The sequence below is a fragment of the Felis catus genome, chromosome B3 (genome assembly GCF_018350175.1).
Source record: "Felis catus isolate Fca126 chromosome B3, F.catus_Fca126_mat1.0, whole genome shotgun sequence".
Lineage (NCBI taxonomy): Eukaryota > Metazoa > Chordata > Mammalia > Carnivora > Felidae > Felis > Felis catus.
The window spans coordinates 111,042,820-111,065,055 of record NC_058373.1 but is presented as its reverse complement, the minus strand read 5'-3'; the positions used below and the strand labels follow the sequence as shown (position 1 = coordinate 111,065,055).

At 43.9% G+C, this 22,236-nt stretch overlaps 1 protein-coding gene across 1 annotated transcript in view; it reads right to left on the bottom strand.

Moving 5' to 3' along the window:
* FNTB (farnesyltransferase, CAAX box, beta) overlaps window positions 1–21,603 on the bottom strand; it is a 67,065-nt gene extending 45,462 nt beyond the window's left edge. Inside the window, exons 1-2 of the mRNA XM_003987734.6 lie at window positions 21,347–21,603; window positions 6,445–6,509 (exon numbers count right to left, since the gene is read on the bottom strand). Of these exons, the coding sequence (XP_003987783.2) occupies window positions 6,445–6,509; window positions 21,347–21,490 (209 nt within the window). The 5' untranslated portion in view covers window positions 21,491–21,603. The remainder of the gene's footprint in view (window positions 1–6,444; window positions 6,510–21,346) is intronic.
* Window positions 21,604–22,236: the final 633 nt, after the last annotated feature.

Genomic DNA, 22,236 nt, shown 5'->3' with positions numbered 1-22,236 from the left:
TCAGTAGGCCTCCCCACTCCGATCCGCTTAACTCCGAGGAGAGCTCACACCTGGCTTCAGCACCTGTGCCCAGCACAGCGCAGGCTCTCAACATCTGTTTGTCAAATGAACAGAAGAAAGAAGAAAGGCACCGTAAGGACACTTTTTGATGGACCTAATGAGACTGTTCTCCCTGGATATATGTCCCTTCAACTGAAAAGAATGATAAACCTCCAGGGGAGTTCAGGTTCACTCAGAGACAGCAAGGAGAGGGGCGGCTAGACTGGCTCAGCGGTCAGCTCTCGCTCATGCTCACACCCACCGCGCTGAGGAGACCCACCGGCCAAAGCTGACTTTCATGGTGGGACTGAGGATTCTGAGAGAGCCCAACTAGGCACCTAGGCGCGCACCTAAGTAAATCCCTCCTCTTCCTGGGAAAACGGCAACAGGAAGCCTGGAGAAGAAACTCTTTTCCTTGTCTTCTCAGCACTCCTCACTTGACAAGCAAGGGGCCTTTCAGTCACTACAAAGCGAAAGACATCAAGGGCAAATGCTTCCCTGCTGAGTCTGACTGACTCTTCAGGATCCTGCCTCTGGACACTTGGAACCTCACATGCCCAGAAACACCTAATTGAAGGGAGTCTCACTCACCTTTTATGCAGCACTGGGTTGGCCCCTGTGGGCAGGTTCCCCCACAGCGCCCTCCTAGCTGACCCTCACTCACAGCCAGGCCCTAGCAGCCCTACCAGGAGGGAACTGGTAAGTTCCTCTGGCTTGTTTTATCTGAAGACCAGCCACACGCAGGAAAAGAGGAATTCTATGCGGAAAGCATTTCCACCAGGGAAACTATTCTCTTTCATTTTTGTCCACTTAATCATAAATACACACACAGAGGCATGCACCCACATACATGCTAATGCCGATATGTATAGATTACTCTAAAATCTTGCAAAAGGTTTCTTTGTTGGGGCACCTGGGTGGCTCAGTCAGTTAAGCATCCGACTTCAGCTCAGGTCATGATCTCATGGTTTGTGGGTTCAGGCCCCACATCGGGCTCTGTGCTGACAGCTCAGAGCCTGGAGCCTGCACCAGATTCCGTCTCTCCCTCTCTCTCTCTCTCTGTCCCTGCGCACTCACTCGCCCTCTCTCTCTCTCTCTCAAAAATAAACATTTGAAGGAAAAAAAAAAAGTTTCTTGGTTTATATAGAACTTCAAGGGCCACAATGCTAATTGACTGAATTTCAACTTCTCTGAGGCTTATGATTGTTTTAAATTAAAGGGTCATATATCCAACTTCTTTTGGCCAGCCACAAATTGTCTAAGAGCCTTACTGTTTTGCACTCAACTGTGTCCCCCAAAATTCATATGTTGAATCCCTAACCCCTAGTATGATTATATTTGGAGACACAGTCTTTAAAGAGGTATTTAAGGGGGCACCTGGGTGGCTCAGTCAGTTAAGCATCTGACTCCTGGTTTCAGTTCAGGTCACGATCTCATGGCTTCATGGGTTCAAGCCCCGCACCAGGCTCTGCACTGACAGCGTGGAGCCTGCTTGGGATTCTCTCTCTCTCCCTCTCTCTCTGCCCCTCCCCCACTTGTGCTGTCTCTGTCTCTCTCAAAATAAATAAACAAACTTGAAAAAAAAACAAGAAGTATTTAAGGTTAAATGAGGTCTGGTGACCTTATAAGAAGAGGAAGAGACACAAGGGAGGAGCATACACAGGAAAGGCCACGTGAGGACAAAATGAGGAGGCGGCCACCTACAAGCCAAGGAGACAGACCTCAGGAGAAACCACCCCTGCTGGCACCTTGATCTTGGGCCTCCAGCCTCTAAGACGGTGAGAAAATAAATTTCTGTTGTTTAAGCCACCCAGTCTGCGGCATTTCATTATAGCAGCCCTAACAAACTAATACCCTTGCCATTCCTTTATTCTCAATTCACCTCTTCCAAAAATCTTTTCTGTGTAACGAGTTAAAACAGAAAAGCTAGGGCTCCTTCCCTTTCCTTCCTGAATAAGTCAGCCCTAAACCCGTGCAATTAGGTGAAGCAGAACAACACAGGCTCTGTGCAGGAGTGGGGCGGCGGGGCAGGGAATCCAAGTGGATGAGAGGGCCACCTGTGTGGCTGTGCAGAGGGGGACAGGAGATGGGGACACACAAGAGAAATGATCAAGTAAGTAAACATGCTAAAGATATTGGGAGTCCAGTTCCGCTGTCCAAAAAGGAACTTAGAAATATATGTAATTGTATATTGTAAATACAACATAATTTCTTACTATGGCTTGAATCCCATTGGGTTTCAAGACCCTTCGTCATGTGCCTCTACCTACTTCTCTCCAACCTCAACTCATGCCCTCACCAAGCTCCAGTCCCACTGCCTTCTTTGTGTCCTTTTCTTTGCAGTCTCAGGACTCCAAAGTTCCCTCTGCCTGGAACACTCCAACCACCTCCCAAACTGACCAACTCCTACTCTCCCTCTGGGTCTCATCCTGAGAGCCACTTTCTTTGAGAGGCCTTCTGCTATAGACTGAATGTTCGTGACCCTTCAAAATTCAGGTGGAGATCCTAATCCCCAGTGTGATGGTATTAGGAAGTGGCATCTCTGGGAGGTGATTAGGCCATAGGAGTGGAGCCTCATGAAGGGATTAATGACCCTATAAAAGAGGCTCCAGAGAGCTCCCTCACCCCTTCCCCACGTGAGGACACAGTAAAAAGATGGTCATCTATAACCAGGGAGTGGGCCCTCATCAGACATCAAATCTGCTGCTGCTTTGATCTTGGGCTTCCCAGCCCTAAAAATAAATGTTTGTTGTTTAAACCACTCAGTCTACGGTAAATTGTTGTAGCAGATGGAATAGACTCAGACACATTCTCTAACTTCCCAACCTAAAATACATCCTCTCTGTTCTTCTCTCAGAGCCTCCAGTTCCCTTCTTTGACACTCATCCCATTGGTAATTCTGTATTTGCATTTGTTTGTTTAATGGCTACCTCCCCCATGAGGCTGAGAGCCCAATAGGGGCAGAACCTGGGTCAGCCTTGACCACCCTATTTCCCAAGAGGAAAATTACATGTGAATGTGTGTGTGTGTGTGTGTGTGTGTGTGTGTGTGTGTGTGAGAGAGAGAGAGAGAGAGAGAGAGGGAGAGAGAGATGTGTGTGCTTAGTTGATGCATCTCAGATTTCTCACTAAAGCTAATGTAGTAAGTGGAAAAGAGTAAATTCACAAGTGTGTGGAATAGTGAGAATAACCACGGGGAATGAAAAATTAACTTTCACGGGAAAGCAGGCTACTGGCAAACAAAAGTGTTGAAAGCATCTCACTCTAGGACAGGATGCAGGTTTCACAGTTTTAGAGAAGGAGGGAAATCATTTATAGAATAGGGAATAATTGTAGGATGGATCAACATTCAGCTTCAGCCTTGAACTTCAGCCAAATCTGGTAGATATCTGGCTGTGGCACTGGAAGGTTCAATAGGCAAATGTCTCCCTCAGCATCATTCCTAGCATCCCTGGACCTGTGCGTGGTCAGTGGTCCTGAGTGTGTGTGCGATTCTATCACACGGATCGGTATCATAACCTCAAAGACAAACAAGCCATGCCGTTTAGATTTATTGCTAATAACAGAATATTCAGCTCAGCTAAAAAAGAAGCTTTGTTCCTGCATTGTGTCACGCTTTTTACATTTGACATCTAAAACGTTGAATATTGAAATTGTGAGAATATTTTAAAAACTTGCTAAATTTTCAGGTTTATTCTTTCATCCTAGAAGTTTGTTCTAGGACGTGATATCTGGCTTTAGCCTTCTATTGATATATTGATTTATATCCACCATTCACTCAGCCATTCAGCAAAATATTTAACATCTCTAACATTAATTAGTGTGCTGTGACATAATGAAATGTTTACTGGCATCCTTTAAAACACTCATTTTTAGAGGCAACAATGACAAAATGGGAAATGTCAGATTCCTGAAATAAACCCAGAGCCCTGATATATTCTCTTTCTAAGAGGATCCAAACCCAAGAGGAACATTTTTGTTTTCCACCCACACCTGACCTAAGACCTCTGAATTCAGGGGATTTAATGGTTTTTATTGTCCTCCACAACCACTTCCAAAACACAACTTCTTCCTTCCAGACTATGTAACCTCCCATTCCCCCTCAGAATAAAAGAAAAGTCCCAGGGCTCTATTCTGATGGTGGGTGGAAAGGGATGTCAAACGATCAAAGGTCCCTTTGGAGACCCTGGGGACATGTATGTGTGCACAGAGCCTTAGACAGTAGACAGAGACTCAGCCCAATCAGGTGAGTCACCGGGGAAGCAACTGCTAAACACAAAGACCCACCGAAAGCAATCACGCCCCTCACCACCACCAAGTCCCTCCGCCTCTGGGGAAGCCTCCCCTGGACTGGGCGGAGTTGGTGCCCACCTGCCCCCTTCAGCTGTTTATTTACTTTTCTGTAAAAATACTCTGCTTTATCTTTAGCACAAATGGTAGATTACTTCATATATTTTTCTGTATTTTTATTTTTCCATTTAATATATCTTAAGAGATTATTCTAAGATAGAAACCATATTTAAATAAAAATCTGGAAGAAAATAAATGTTTTTAAAAACGTACTTTAAAAAATCTTTGGATTGGGGCGCCTGGGTGGCGCAGTCGGTTAAGCGTCCGACTTCAGCCAGGTCACGATCTCGTGCTCCGTGAGTTCGAGCCCCGCGTCGGGCTCTGGGCTGATGGCTCAGAGCCTGGAGCCTGTTTCCGATTCTGTGTCTCCCTCTCTCTCTGCCCCTCCCCCGTTCATGCTCTGTCTCTCTCTGTCCCAAAAATAAATAAACGTTGAAAAAAAAATTTTGTTTAAAAAAAAATTAAAAAAAAAAAATCTTTGGATTAAAAATTTTTTTTAAAAAGTGGGGGTGGGGGGGCGGGGAGAGCACCTGGGTGGCTCAGTCGGTTAAGCGTCTGATGTCAGCTCAGGTCAGGATGCCATGGCTCCTGAGTTTGAGCCCCCTATCAGGCTCCGTGCTGACAGCTCAGGGCCTGGAGCCTTCTTCGGATTCTGTCTCCCTCTCTCTGTCCCTCCCCTGCTTGCACTCTGTCTCTCTCTCTCAAAAATAAAAATAAAGGCTTAAGAAAAAATTAAAAAATTTTATTATTTAAGTAGAGGTGACATACTATGTTATATTAGTTTCAGCCCCCGAGCTGTCTAAACAAATGAGCTTCCTTTCCTAATCTCCAGCTGTGGCATTCATTTACTGAGGCCTGACCTTTAGGGTAACACAGAGATTTAGTTTAGCAGTTCGGGAAAACACTCTTTTCATTAGTTGGTAATTTCCCTCTTTCTTTCCCCAGGGAAGAAAAACAAAGATAACCTTCCTACCTGCCTTTCCCTTTTTTCCAATTTGCCTTTTCCAATGATTTTCTGCCTTGGCTCATCAGAACTTCCAGAAGAAAATCTCTTTTTCAAGGAAATAGTGGCACACTACAATGGTGGGGAATAAAAGCCACAAGGTTCACTCAGGCTAGAACCATGTGTCACGCTTCAGTCCGTGAAGGCACCCAGGCGCAGGGGCTTGGGCAGGGGCACCTGCCCTCCGCTCCCTACAGCTAATCGGCCAGCAGCCCCGCTCGCCTTGGCCCAGAGGTGGTCCAGACAGCATGCTGTGTCACTAAGGTAAAATGATGGCCACACACAGCCTCAGACTACTGATCCATCCTGATGGCTGGAAATGCGATCCAGTCTGGTTCTAGAGGAACAACTCGTGACAGGAAGAGGCATGCTAATAAAGGGAAGAAAGAACCTCAGGAAGCTCTAGTGTGATACGGTATAAGCTAGAAACAAGAGAAAATAAAGGTTCAACTTAACTAATAAGTTTCTGCTTATAATCCCCTTTTTGGAATCTCTGACATCAAATTGCTTAGAAAACTTTAACTTGCTAAGTGCCAAGGAAAGCAAAACGGCGCTGTTTATTTTCTCCCCAGAAACTGAATCCCTGGGAGCAGCTGCACGCTTAGCAACAGGGGCCAGGCTGGGAGAAGCCGCAGCTCGGCCCATCCTCCCATCAGATCACAGCATACATCGAGAGAATCCATCCTTTGCTGCCCCCTTGGGCTCTACGTCTGTTTCAAAGTATAATCCGAGAAAGAAAACCACCAGAGTAGCAGGTCACAACTGAGCAGCAGAAACATGAATTTCCTCTCCCCATCTTCAGAGCTCAGAGTTCAGGCCTTGAGGGGTACCCCCACGTAACACGGGCTGGCTCAGCTTGAGGGGAGCGTCTCCTCTAAACCGCTAACAGAGGAAGGGCTTGGGGTCACATGCTTACCCAGGGGGCCACAAGGTCAAGAAACCCGTCTCATGGCAGACTTACCCCCAAGGTTGAACAGGCTCATGGAGGAAAGAAGAAAGGCTCACAGAGGAGGGGGTGTTCTCCCAGATCCCCTCAAACTCCTAAATGCTTACCTTGGTACAAGGTGGTTGAACTTGTAAGAACTGAAGACGTCTTGGATCTTCTCTTCTACTTTTGCCTGATAAGAACGCAGGAGATGGGAGAGAGAGAAAACAAATACCAATGAGCCTCTATCAACTTTTTCTTCCTGTTGCCACAAACGCCCATTGGTTGCAGTTGCCTGGTGTGGTTTTGTACTTCACGATACTGTAAGACTAGAAACAGGGACTCGGCAGGGTGACAGGCTCAGGACAGAAGAAACAGAGAATGATCTATACCAGGCTGGCATTACAATCGACTTCTGAAGTAAACCATCCAAATATCCAAACTAATGGCAGTTCTGCAGTTTGGCACACTGGCACCAGTTACTTAGGGAGCAGACAAGGCATTTTGCTTGAGAGATTTACGCTCGCCTGCTCTATGAAGTTCTTTAGGTGTTCACTTAACTGGCCATTCACAAATACAAAATTAATTCCTGCCAAGGGTCATACTCCTTATTGGCAGATCGAACCGTTTAAATACAGATTGAACAGTATTAAAATTCCCTAAGGGATTTACAAGAACATCATCGATCACTGAAACACCAAAGAAACAGCACATCTGGTCATTGGTCCTAAGTCACGGAAAGGACTCCACAGTCCCATAACATGAAGGATCTCGGAAAATCAGGTCACAAAAAAAAGTAGATCCCCCGTTTCCTCTGAAGACCTATCACAACACGGTCACACAGTTCAGCTTCTGTAAGGAAAGGGTCCAGCAATGCAGGAGTGGATTGGTTAACAGGATACAGGGTTTCTCCTTCACTGGCATCCCTGTTCTTTGTAGTGAGGCATGTCCTCATTGAGGTTTCAAGACACATAATAATGTCCTCTCTGGGAATTTCAAAATGTATTCTTTATTTCCGAATCATCCACCGAGTTAGAGCATCTAGTCCCTTGACGTGTGTGCAAGAATTATTTGTGATGAGGAGGGGAGCGCTGATGTGAATCATCTAAAATGGCAGCCAGTTTATACTTGGTTTTAGGATATACTTTGGTATTTGCCTCCGAACATGAGTTTGAGGGATAATCTGGCTAAGAGTTCACAATACTTCAAAAAACAGAAGTCACTGTGAGAATCTGACTCAGGAGGTATGAGGAAGTTGTCCTAATTCTTCACTATTCCTTTCTGAGACACTCACAAAGGACTAACATAAAGCACCAGCCTAAATGGAACACAGACTGCATTTCTTAATGACACCTTCCTTAGCTATAAGCTGAAAGGGACAGAAAAATATACAAAAAACATACATCAGTAAGATCATAAAGATTTGCCTACAATATACTGTTAGAGCTAAGTGAATTGATGAGTTCTGAATGAAACAAAACCAAGTGGGAGGAAAACTCACTTCCTTTACCCCAGTACAAATCCACACGACTTAGTAATATTCCAGGGCAAATGGATGAGCCCATCACTTCCTTAGCATTCTGACATTGAGACCCCTAGGAAGAAAAGCATTCAGCCAAGAGACCCACCTCAGCTCCCCCTAGTACAACACAGCAGCCAAGTACTAGATGAGGAAAATGGAGGTTTATCGCTAAACTTGGACACCTGACAGACATAAAGCAGAAAGTGCTTCAAATATTCCCAACACAGTGTCATTTCTCTTCGGATTTCCTAATCACTCTTCTGCAGAATGAACAAGTGATATTCCAATGCAGTTAGTAACGAAATCATGCCTGAAAATCTAACTTATGAATTCTAATAAATACCTGAGTGTTATAGGTCAGCTGTTCATAAAAATGGACAAATAACAATTCCCTTTATCTTCTCTTAAGAAATGGCATATTTTTGGGGTGCCTGGGTGGCTCAGTCAGTTTAGCGTCCGACTTCAGCTCAGGTCATGATCTCGCGGTCCATGAGTTCGAGCCCCGCGTGGGGCTCTGTGCTGACAGCTCAGAGCCTGGAGCCTGTTTCAGTTTCTGTGTCTCCCACTCTCTCTGACCCTCCCCAATTCATGATCCGTCTCTCTCTGTCTCAAAAATAAATAAACATTAAAAAAAAGAAAAGAAATGGCATATTTTTGGGGCGCCTGGGTGGCTCAGTCGGTTAAGTGGCCAACTTCGGCTCAGGTCATGATCTCACAGTCTGAGTTCGAGTCCCGCATTGGGCTCTGTGCTGACAGCTTAGAGCCTGGAGCCTTCTTCAGATTCTGTGTCTCCCTCTCTCTCTGCCCCTCCCGCATTCATGCTCTGTCTCTCTGCCTTTCAAAAATGAATAAATGCTAAAAAAAAAAAAAAAATCTTAAAAAAAACTGGCATATTTTTCTTTTTGAAAAAAAATTTGTTTTAATGTTTATTTTTTTTTTTTTTTGAGAGAAAGACACAGAGTGTGAGTGGGGGAGAGGCAGAGAGAGGGAGACACAGAATCTGAAGCAGGATCCAGGCTCTGAGCTGTCTGCACAGACCCTGACGCAGGGCTCAAACCCACAAACTGTGAGATCGTGACCTGAGCCGAAGGCAGATGTTTAACCGACTAAGCCACCCAGCACCCAAGAACTGGCATACTTTTCTAATGGCTTCATTGAGATATAATTCACACATCATTCGATTCATCTACTTAAAGTGCATGATTCAATAGCTTTTGGTCCACTCACAGAGTTGTGCATCCATCACCACAATCAATTCTAGAACATTTTCACTACCCAAGAAAGAAATGCTGCACCCATCAACAGTCACCCCCAACCCTCCACCCCCCCAGCCCCTGTCAACCACTCATCTACTTTCTATCTTTATGGATTTGTCTATTCTGGATATTTCATATAAACGTAATCACATGATATACAGTCCTTTGTGACTGTCTTCTTTCACTTAGCATGTTTCCAAGCTTCATCCATGTTGTGGCATGGACCATTAATTACTTCATTTCTTTTTATTGCCAAGTAAAATTCCATTTTATGGATATATCACATTTAGTTTATCATTCATCAGTTGATGGGCATTTGAGTTGTGTTCCCACTTTGGGACTATTACAAATAAAGTCACTACGAACATTCTTATACGGGTTTTTGGATGGACATATGTTTTCATTTCTACTTAGATACAGGCAGAGACCTAAGGCATGGAATGACTGGATCATATGGTAACTCTAGGTTTAACTCTTTGAGGAACTGTTAGGCTGTCTGTTTTTTTTAAAGTTTATTTATTTATTTTGAGAGAGAGAGAGAGAGAGTGCCAGAGGGGAGGGGCAGAGAGAGGGAGAGAGAATCCCAAGCAGGCTCCTTACTTGTCAGCGCAGAGCCCGATGAGGAGCTTGAACCAAACTGTGAGATCATGACCTGAGCCCAAGAGTTGGATGCTTAACCGACTGAGCCACCAAGGTGCCCCTAGACTGTTTTCCAAAGCAGGAATACCATTTTACATTTCCACAGGCAATGTATGAGTGTTCTACTTTCTTCACATCCTTACCAACACATGTTATTCTCTGTGGGTTTGATTATACCCATCCTAGTGGCTGTGACACAATGTTTCATTGATTGCAATTCTCTGATGGCTAATGATGTTGAGTATCTTTTTATGGGCTTTTTGGCCATTTGTATATCTTCTTTAGAGAAATGTCTATTCAGATACTTCATTCTTTTTTTTTTTATTGTTGTCCTTTTATTACTGAGCTGTAATAATTCCTCATATATTCTAAACACAATCCCTTAGCAAACACATGATTTACAAAAATTTACTCCCATTCTATGTGTTGTCTTTAGGAACTGGTATATCTTAGAAAAGGATCGCTAGAGCTCACAGTATGGTTTCTAGAGTACAACTTTAACGTTTATTTATTTTTGAGAGACAGAGAGAGACAGCACGAGCAGGGGAAGGGCAGAGAGAGAGAGGGAGACACGGAATCTGAAGCAGGCTCCAGGCTGTGAGCTGTCAGCACAGAGCCCAATGCAGGGCTCAAACCCACGAACCGCGAGATCACGACCTGAGCCGAAGTCGGACACTTAGCCAACTGAGCCACCCAGGCACCCCTAGAGTACAACTTTAAAAATAATGCTTAGCAATTAGCCTGCAAATGTTTTGACAAACAGTAATGGATTAATATAGAAATTAAAAAGAACTCATCTGAGGGGGCGCCTGGGTGGTTCAGTCGGTCGTGCATCCATCCGACTCTTGATTTCGGCTTAGGTCATGATATCACGATTATGGGATCAAGACCCGCATCAGCTCCATGCTGGGCGTGGAGCCTGCTTAATAAAGAACTCATCTGGTGTAGAGAAAAATCAAAGTAATCTCCACAACATGCAACATCCTTTTTTGCCTTCCCTTCTCCCCACATAGCCTGCCAAGTGTTATATAAAATCTGAGTAAATTTGTTACTGAGAAGACGTAAGCATTCTTTGCTCTGATTTGTGTAGCAGAAGGAAAGCAGATAAGCTATTTGTACACAAAGGCATTACCATAGCAGGCCAGAGGCTGCTATCCTTAGAAAGGCCAGCTTGAAAGGTTGACCTTGGATGCTGTCTGGAAACCTGAATTTGGAGACACTCCCCACCATTCCCAGAACTGATGAGTGGCTCACTGTCCTGAAACTGCATACACGATCTTGTTTATGCTGAACAGCTACTTTCTTTCTGGGAGTCTGGAATGTGGAGACGTGCTGGGCAGAAGGTACGTATGTGACGAACCCCCACTAAAAACCATGAGCCCCCAAGTATCTAACAAGCTTCTCTGGTAGACAGCACTTTGCATGTATTGTTACAATTTGATGCCCGAGAAGTGAAGCACGTCCTGTGTGACTCCACTGGGAGAGGACTCTTGGAAGCTTATGTCTGGTTTCCTCCAGACTTCACCCTGTGAGCCTTTCACTTGCTGATTTCGCTTTGTAGGCTTTTGCTGTAATAAATCATAACCACGAGTACAACCTACATACTGAATTCTCTGAATCCCTGTAGTGAATCAACTAGGGGTAGTCTTGGGGACCTCCAACACGTTAGGAGATTTAGAAATTTAGCCTTTAGGATAGAATTAAGGGAAGCAGTCCTAACAACTGTTTCATATATACAGGCAAGATCTATAACCAAGTTCCTTTTAAAAATTTTATCAAAATCCTCACTTTAAATACAGGAAAAATGACATTAACTATTAAAAAAAAACCAAAGTTACCCCAGTCATGAAAACTCTGAATATATAGTTCTCAAATCAGAATTAAAAAAAAAAAATCAGCTTCAATACTGCATAGGGATGCTGAAGCGTGCCCACTTTCCCTGAACTCTCACTTTATCTTGGATTTCCACACTTCCTTTCCACCCCAAAGGAACAGACTATTCTATTCTAGTCAATCTCTCCTTTCAGCATGAGAACCCCAAAAGGCAAGGCAGTTACCAACGGGGACAATACAAAGGCTGATTAACAGCCACATAACAACAGATAATTTTCTTTTGCATAAATAGCAAAGGGCCCATAGGTTCATCTCCCTTGGGCACAGGGCACACAGTTCATGACCATGTTAATGAAAGTGATATGACTCTTTTGGGAGGAGGATGACAGTGTAAAGCATCTGATCTGTTTCAGAAACATTGCTATATGAAACGTTACAAGAAACGTCACCAGGATTAGTCACCAGAAGATTTAGTTTTAAGGGATTAGCTCTTCAAAATTTTTAAATAGCCTGGAAAAAAAAATAACTTTGACTAATTCAAATCACACACACACATACACACACACACATACACACACACAAAGACATAGAAAGAATCTTGAGGGGGGGTGCCTGGGTGGCTCAGTTGGTTGAGTGTCTGACTCTTGATTTTGGCTCAGATCCAGCCCTGTGTTGGGCTCTGCACTGACAGCGTGGAGCTTGCCTGGGATTCTCTCTCTCTTTCTCTCTCCCTCTGCCCCTCCCCTGCTTGCTTTCTCTCAAAAATAAATAAATAAACTTAAAATAAAATAAAATAAAATAAAATAAAATAAAATAAAATAAAATAAATCCTTTAATCATCTATATGACAGAAATTAGGTAGAGGGTAAACAGATGCTATCAACTGTTCTGTATATTTAATATTTTTTATGATAAAATGTTGGATGACGTGATTAAGGATCAAAACAAAACAGAACACTTAATACCCAAATTTCACCATGACTACTTTATCTAACCATAAGATTTTTGAAAAGATAAATACATTTGCAGACACATATACAATGCATCCATATCCTAACCTGGCCTTGACTTTTGTACTTCTGTGGCCATCTTTGCCTCACCCCATTTTAGCAAGAATCCTACAAATTGGTTCAGCCAGCATCCCCCATCCTTTTTTTTTTTTAATTCTGAAGTTAACACACAGTGTAGTCTTTTTTATCTAATAATTTATTTATTTTTTATAATTTACATCCAAATTAGTTAGTATATAGTAAAGCAATGATTTCAGTAGATTCCTTAATGCCTCTTACCCATTGAGCCCATCCCCCCTCCCACAACCCCTCCAGCAACCCTGTTTGTTCTCCATATTTATGAGTCTCTTCTGTTTTGTCCCCCTCCCTGTTTTTATATTATTTTTGTTTCCCTTCCGTTATGTTCATCTGTTTTGTCTCTTAAAGTCCTCATATGAGTGAAGTCATATGATATTTGTCTTTCTCTGACTAATTTCGCTTAGCATAATACCCTCCAGTTCCAACCACGTAGTTGCAAATGGCAAGATTTCATTCTTTTTGATTGCCAAGACATAGAGCGTAGTCTTAACTTAAGGAGTAGAACCTGGTGATTCATCTCTTATAAATCCCCGATCCTTAATATCTGGTCATCCTCAGTATCTGACTGGGTTCCTCATCCTCCACTGTCCCCCAGTGATGTCTGCTTACCCTGGCCTGCTTTGAGGAGGAATCCTGCTAAATTGGGTTAGCTAGAATTTCTTTCTCCTGACGAGTCCTCTTAGTAGGTTTCCATCCACCAATCCTTCCAGCTTGCTCCCTGACTATAAATTCCCACTTTCCCTTGTATTCAGAGTTGAGCCCAATCTCTCTCCCCTACCACAAACATCACCATGGTAATAAGTCTTGAATACAGACTTCCTTTTACAAGCGTCACAAGTAATTTTTCTCCTCATAATACTACCTATTGGGATGCCTGTATGGCTCAGCTGGTTTCGGCTCAGGTCATGATCTTACAGTTTGAGAGATCGAGCTCTGAATCAGGCTCTGTCGCCTGGTTGGGATTCTCTCTCTCCCTCTCCCTCTCTCTCTCTCTCCCCGCCCCCACCCCGGCTTTGTCTGTCCCTCCCCCGCTCACGTGCGCAAGCACTCTCTCAAAATAAATGAACATTTTTTAAAAACAAAAATAAAAACAAACAAACAAAAAGAACACAACACCACCCACACCCACCAGCAGAGTCACTAAAGTTGAAAAAACCAACAACACCAAATGTTGGCAAGTTGTGGAGCAACCAGCACTCTTATTATACAATGTGGGTGAGGGTATAAAATGTACAACCACTCTGGAAAAGGCCAGCAGTTTCTTATAAAACTCAGCATACACCCACCACATGATGCAACAATTCCACTTTTAGGTCTCTCCTCAAGAGATATGAAAATATATGCTCACAAAAAGACTTCTACAAGGATGTAGCATTGACAGCAGCTAATATCCAAAATCTAGAAGTAGCTCAGTTGTCCAAGAAGAGGGGAATAGATCTTAAAAATCAACAACTGTGTTAAAAAGAAAACCACAGGCCCAAATAAAGTCACTTATGCTAGGCCATGTCACCAACCTGGGGCTTAATCATCTAACCTAACTGCACTTTCAACCTCCCCTAGAAACGTAATCTTAACCAGTCAAGCATTTTCTGGTCAGTGCCAATAAGGTAACTTGTCACATGGGCCCTCTCCATGGACGTGGCCATGGAAAGGGTGACTGCCCAAAATAAACCTTTCTTTCTGTGTATGACTTCTTTGTTCTACTTTTAAAAACTTCTCCCTTTCTGTAGCTCTTTGGAGTTCCTTTCTACCTGCTAGAATGGATGCTGCCCAATTAATGAATTGTTTAATAAAGCCAATTAGATCTTCAAATTTATTCAGCTGAATTGCAGTTTTTAACAGATCAGGTGGGATCCAAAGAAAAACCTGTGATGGCATGAGGAGACAATGAGAAGCACAGGTGTGGTGCCCTGCAAGCCCTTTTGAGTTCATGGTCTTTCTCACCATTCCTGAGGGCCACTGGCAGGCTCCTCTCCGTGGAGCTCCCCATCTGACTGGCTTCCCAGTCTAGGGTTACTGGTCAGTCTAGCCCCAGTCCTTAGCCCTTGGTTCAATCCGCAATTCCACGTCGGAATCCTTTCCCTAGTTCCAGTCCACAGTCTCCATTAATGGAGTCTGCTGGCTTAATCCAGACTGGACGTTACCGGCGGTGTGCACAGGGCCTATTAGCCAATCTGCAGTACCTTCTAAACCCCAGCCCTTGGTTCCGTCTTCAGATTCCATGCGGGGAACTACCGGTGGCAGCTGCAAGTCTCCCTTTGTTTGGAATCAGCCCACAGCCCCCATTCTTTGACGTCTGCTGGTTCAACCTTTTCCCCAGTCCCTAGTTCTCTGGTTACTGCTGGTGTCCACAGTTCCATTTCCTCAGTACTGTTGCTTTCTGTTATGTGCACATGAAGTAAAAGCTTAAGTCAAAGAAAAATAATAAATAAACAAAGAAACGAATGGGATCCTTAAAATCTAAAGAATTGAGTGCCCACCTTCTGGTGCATCTGCTTATTTCATATCTAAGAACTATGGTCCCAGAAGCCATAAATAGATATTTATGTTTTGAGTCCTAAAGAACTTGGCTTGGTAACTGTTAGGAGCCCCAAAATAATGCCAGACAGAAAAAAGCCAGTCAGAAGCACAGAGCACTCTCCATTCACAGATAAGTGGTAAAAACCAACTAATGCATTTGGTACTTTCTCTTCCACAGCTTCCATCCAAAGCCGGTCTAATGATGCACTAACTTTCATATCATGGACTATCAAGCCCCTTCTTCCACATCTCTCCCTCTCTCCCAGAGGAGGACCCTTCCAAAAAGCAGATTTGCTGCCTGAGACTCATGCTGATGCTGCAGATACAGTGCAAGAATTATTAGATTCAATATAAGGCCAGGATTTCCCGGAAAAAAAAAAAAAAAAAAAACCCTCAGGAAAAAGAAGTCATTTTATAAGCAATCCTTACAATGTAGCTCTTCCTATAGGAAGTCCTCCCAATCCCTTTATTTTAAATACAAAATACCAGTTGGGGTTGATGTATCAGCCTAAAACAACCTCAGTCAAGGTCTGGTTTGGGCTGCTTATAAAAAATAAGCTGATGGTACGGAGGAAAGATGACAAATTAAGCACAGATTTAGCAATTATTCCTGAGGCTACGAACTCACACTAAGCGCCCACTGTAAACCCTTTTAAAGATCATTTTAAAAAGTAAATAGTAGCTGAGTTGCAGTGATCACAGATATACACCTACGGGACACATTGTAAAAGAACTCTACCATTACAAAATCGGGTAGTTGTAACTTGGGATAAAATTATTCTTACCCATAATCAAAAGGGATTTATCTCAAAAACCTGAAAATGTGGTCTGGAAAAATACATTGGTTGATCCAAAATGTGGCTCCAGCAAGATAAAAATACTAAGGGCAAAAATGTATGTGAAGATTTTGGAGAAAAATTTGTTATAAATAAAGAGGAAAAACACTATTTCTAAACTACTGTGATTTTACAAAGTATGTGATTCTAAATAGGTACATGTATCTAAATTTAAAACGTAAATTTTGCAAGTAGGCATTCGATATGTTCACCTACATACTTAAAAGTACACGTATTTTCAGGGCGCGTGGGTGGCTCAGTCGGTTAAGTGTCCAGCTTCAGCTCAGGTCATGATCTTGTGGTTCATGAGTTCAAGCCCCATGTCAGGTTCTGTGCTGACAGCTCAGAGCCTGGAGCCTGCTTCAGATTGTGTCCCCCTCTCTTTCTCTGCCATCCCCCACCCCGCCCACTTGCACTCTGTCTCTCTCTCTCAAAAAAACAAAAAAATTTAACATTAAAAAAAATACATATATTTTCAAGTGGACCAAACCTTTTTTTTTTTTTTTTTTTTTGTCCTTTTTAATAGGAAAAATGGAGGAATTTGATATTTGGAATTGTCTTATAGTTGAGCAACATGGTACATGCTGAATTTCAATAAAGCAAAATTGATTCACCACAGCTAGCCTACTAACCACATAACCAAGCAGAGCTCTGGTTCCTTCTATCAGAAGCACAAAAAACTAATAGGTTTGATCACATTTAGTGACTTGTTTCACCCCCATTTCATAATCGTTCAGAGATTATAACTTGAAACAAGTCAACAGTAGGTGTCCAGGATTCATTCCTGGACCCTCGACGTCCCCTCGGTCAGGATCTGCAGTGGATCTCAACACTTGAAGCCAACTCCTCTGCCTATCTCTGCATCCCTCCCCACCACCCACCCCCAATTCCATTGGCCTCACCCACCCAGCTGATCTGATTTCCTACCACAGCCAACCTGCTCCCTCCATTCCCAGTAAAGTGGAATTTTCCCTCCTAACAGCTCCTCTGACTGGAATAGCTGTCCCCCAACTCCATCCTGTACAACCCAACATTCTCCACGAAACTGTCCTGACGACCTCCTTAGCCCACAACACCCTGGCTTCCACTCCCCAAACCCTTGTGCAACGCAGGCATAACTCAGCACTTACGTGCTCTTGTAAATTATTCTGTGGTTGCTTCAGGTATATTCTTTTTTCTAAGAGAAAATAATTGTGAGAGCAGGAACTAAGACCAATGATCCTTCCAGATACCCTCCACAGTTGATTGTTACTTGACTGAATGTTGTCTAATGACCTCATGCCATTTCAAGTGGAGGATGCTTTGGTCCCTGTTCAAGGACAAACTAAAAGAAAAACAGGAGTAGTGCCTTCTGTAAACAACTCTTTTTGGCAAACCTCTGAGACTGTGCCAGTATTAACCTATGGCCTGAGTCACAGAGCATTTGCCATGGGGTGATTGTGGATAACACAAAAAAAGGAAGAGGACCACATCCTGCTTTCTAGAGTTGCAAAAGGTTCTCCATCCACCCAACCCATCAGTGAAAGAGCTTGTCAAAGTAGAAATCTTTAAAAATACCCAGAACTTGACCACTCCTCACTGCCTCTACTGCCTCTACTACCACAGCCCTGACACCCATCACCTGGAGCACTGCAACAGCCTCCTACCTCGTTTCCCTGCACCTGTCCTCACCTCCGCACAACCTCCTCTCAACAGGGACCTACGTGGGCCTGTTAAAATACTGGTCAGATTGAGTCAAAAGTCTCGGATCATAGACCAGTCTGACTCCTGGCAGGAAAATAGAAGGCACATTCAAAGTGGGTGATTTGGGGAGAGTTTATAAAGGAACTAGTTACAAAGGTGTGGGCAAACACTCCTTTCCTAAGGGAAACCATAGGAGAGTGCAGTACTCTGGGGCAGGCAACACAGGGCTACTCGGTCCCCTCCTAGGCATGGAAGTGTGAAGAGAAGGAGTGAAGAGGGCACCAGGGAGCTCCAATGGAAGGTGTCTGATAAGAGTTGTGAGTGCCTCCACTCTAAACACCCTGCAGACCGTGCAATCCTGCAGGAAAGGAGTAAATGTGCTGATCTCATTCTCCCTCCCTCTCATCCCCTATCAATACAAACACAGCCAAATACACCCAGAAGACATAAGGCAAGGGAACCTGTCCATGCAGGTGACCTCTTGGGGCACATTTGTAGACAGGGTGGAAAAGGGTAGAGTGGATCTGGGGAGGTAAACAGAAAACCATCCAGCCAAATGGCTTCCCATCACAATCAGGGTATTCGAAAGTATACTTACAATGAATGGTCTGTAAGGCCCTACAAGATCTGACCTTATCTCCTATTCTCCTGTTTACTAATCTCTCTCCTCACAGTGGCTTCCACTCATCGGGCACTAGAAGGCCTCAGGTCCTTTACACTTACTGCTTTCTCTGCCCAGAATGCTTTTTCCCCAGACACACACGGCTTGCTTCCTTACTTATTTCAGGTCTCAGCGCAAGTGGCAGGCACATCATCAGAGGCCTTCCCTTACCTCCTTATATAAAACTCTTCTGCTCCTACCCGACCCTTTCCTGGCATACTCCATGTCTCTTATCCTACTTTCTTTTTCTCTACAGCACTTCTAAGTAAATTAGATAGATAGATAGATAGATAGATGGATGGACGGATAGATTTCCCCCCATTTTGTTGACTGCCTCCCTGGCCCAGAACAAAGTTTCATAAAGGCACCGACTTGGCCTGTTTTGTTCACTGCCTTATGTCCAATGCCTTGAACAGTGTGTGGCACATAGAAGGCACCCAAGTAGTCGTTGAACAAATAAAAATGTGAATGAATAGTACAGAAGAATCCATAGCTAAGGGCTCTTTATTGTTTATAGGTTTAAATTCCTATAATCAAAGTGTTGTTGAACAAATAATTAAGTCTCCTGATAATCAGATAGGAGGAATCAGGAGACAAACATTTGTTCCTATTGGCAATGGCACAAAATTGAACCCTGTTGGTAAATCCCTATGAATAAATGGACAGAACCGAAAGAATAACAGTAGTATCTTCTGTAGACAACTCCTCCTGACGAAGTTTCTTATGAATATATATCATCATTAACCTACCAAACTAGTACTTCTCTAAGCCTCGGTTTTCTTGTCTGTGAAATGGAAAAGGATTGAATGATACAATCTATATGGTGGGCATTTAGCACAGAACTGGGACCCAGTAAATGGATACTACTGATTATTAGTGCTGGCACTGAGGTAACCATTAGTATGAGATACTATATCATCTTCCTACTCTCTGGAACCGTTTATCCCAGACTTTTAAAATGTGAGCTGGAAGAATGACACGGAAAAGACATATAAGATGCTCTATTATCGAACACACAGTAGAGCCTAGATTTGAAAGACACCATATTATAACCATGTTCCATATCAGAAACCTAGCTTCCACACCTGGCCCAGGCCTTGGCTGACCCTTTGGCAGCCCAGAATCTTGCTCATCCATTTAAAAAAAAATTTTTTTTTTAACGTTTATTTATTTTTGAGAGAGATACAGAGCGTGAGTGGGGGAGGAGCATAAAGAGAGAGAGGGACACAGAACTCGAAGCAGCCTCCAGGCGCTGAGCTCTCAGCACAGAGCCTGATGCGGGGCTCAAACTCACGAACTGTGAGATCATGACCTGAGCTGAAGTCAGATGCTCAACCGACTGAGCCGCCCAGGCACCCCTTGCTGCATCCATTTTTGCATCACTTATTATGCCTAGACATTTAAAATATAAGTGCTAGTGTTTCTTGGCAGGAACTAAGCAGGGGCACTTCACTGGAAAAAAAAAAAAAAAAGTAGTACAGGAAAAAGAGAGCAGATCAGTGAAACTCCTGTTAATGTTCCTGTTTTTGACTTGCCCCTTAAATATGGAAGTCTGTTCTGGTCTCTAAATGAACAGACCCACTTCTGATTCCCTTTTCTCTGCTAGTATTCTATCCATATTCTTAAGTGCTGAGTCAGTTTAGTTAACTATATAAAAAGTAACTTAATAGTGTTACATCACATACCAAGGAACAAGCTTGACCTGAATAAACTCTACAGTCTGTTACTTAGGAACACTGCAAAGATCCTGTAGGTTTCATTGGTGGAAGATTTCTTTGCAATCTTTTACAAAAGGTTTCTGTAGAAAGACACACTGGTGGGCTAAGCTGGGGGGCTAGATTCAAAAGGTAAGGGTTTCCTTTCAATCCTAAAACCTATGTAGCATAAATTCCAGTTACAATATTCTTTCTGCTACCATGTGTATAATTGTCTATTCAAGTCTTTGTGTTTTTTTGTTTTTAATTTATAATTATACTTATAGTCATAAATATACAATATGATAACTATCACTATGAATTTTGCCTAAATACAGGATTCCAAATTCAGGTATGAAAGTCAAAGCAGGTCCCTCCAAGGTTAAGCCTGGAGACTGATCTTAATACGAGATCTTATTTAGAAAGCAGCCTGATGCTTATTTGTTAGTGCTAAAAAGAACCATCTCAACCACTTCTAAGGACAGGCAAACATTTCCACAGGAACTTGGGAACAATTCCAACTGCAGAAGGAAAAGGAAAACAAAACTAGAGTTCACTACCCATTCCTCAAGCGCTTTTCAGAGTGATAGGTTTGAGGCCTCAATGAATGAAGGATAAGTCGTCTAAAATTTCATTTTAATTAGTGCTTTTCAAATAGTACTGTTTTCCTGTCTGTTTTCCTCAACCAGGCTGTGCCATGCCCATGGTCAGGAAAGGTTTTATTTCTTTGTACTTCCAGCGTTGAACATCGTGTGTCCAATACTTTGCTGGTGCTCAAGTAACATGCCCACCCACGAGGTAGGCCCTACAGGATCTGGCCCCGTGGGTCAGTAATTAAACAGATCATGGAATGGCATGACCGCAGTCTGGCCGCTCCTCTTCCCCTCTGTGTCCCCAAACTACGAGCAAGGTGAGGTAAGTGCACTATCCATCCGAGAACCTCCCAATGTCCCGGCGGAATGAAACAAGCTGCCTGACCCGCCCGGGGTGCTTCAGTCCTCCAAGGCACAGAACACTATTCTCTCCGCTTCCTTAAGCAGAGAGGACCCAGGTACTGTCCTCTCCTCCAAACCCAACCCTGAGAACGACCCCTCCCCAACCCGGCCCCACAAATGCTCCATTCCCAAGCCGAAGCCTGGGCGCCCAGAACTGCCCAGAGCTTCCCAGAGGGGAGGCGCCGCGGTGCACTGTGGGAGTCGTAGTTCCCCGGTGAGTTTTGCACCCCGACGGCCCTGCGGACCGGACTCTCGCTCCCAGAAGCCCCCGCGCGGGCGCCTCGCTCAACCCGGCCGCCTCACCTGTTCTATGGACGTGACTGTTTCCACCGAGTCGTCCTGCAACCGCTCCCGCGCGTGCTCCGGCCTCAGACTGTACAGCGGCTCTGACCACACAGGTGAGGAAGATGGAGGGCAATAGTAGGTGAAGGAACTCGGAGAAGCCATGATCAGTAGAGCAGCGGGCGGTGTATAGTACTCCCTTCGTCAAACAACAACGCGCATTGAAACTCAAACGGGCTAAGGCGCTACGGAGAGCGAATAGAGTCAAAAAGTCTTTGAACGCGAATTTCTCTCCACCCACCTACACATCTTAAAGGAGAGAGTTATTGGGATGCTTCCGCCCCCCATTGGGCAGAGTTGCTGCTGCAGGAGACTCAGCTTCTTGGCGCGCAAGGAAGGGAGGACGTGTCTGTCCATCTGGATTTCATTTCAGAGAGATGGTGTAGGACGCCTCGGTTCGTTACGCAAAGTAACACACGCACGCAGGCACACTTCAATATTGTGCTAATTGCCACTTAATTGTAATGACAGTAGTTCGCAGTTTCGAGTGCCCAAGAACTGTGAGTGTAACCGTAAAAACATTTGACAGCTCTCCTGACTCAGACACTCTATCACTAACAGAATTCTGGACACCTTTGGGTGCATGACAGCCGCCTGGGGAGAAGCCGGTGGCTTCTCAACAAGGGAATTGCTTTCTCGTTACTGGCGCGATGATGGAGGGAAGGGGCGTTGTAGTTGTTTCCTATCCCCCAGGGAGTTACGATGCAGTAGTAGGAAGTAAAGTGCAGTAGCAGGAACAAGTATAAGTGAAACGACAAAGGAAATATTCAGTAGTTTTGGGGGGAGCACCTACTCTATGTCAAACACTGCGCTAGGCCCCAGGAATACAAAAGTGAACAAAACAAACAAGG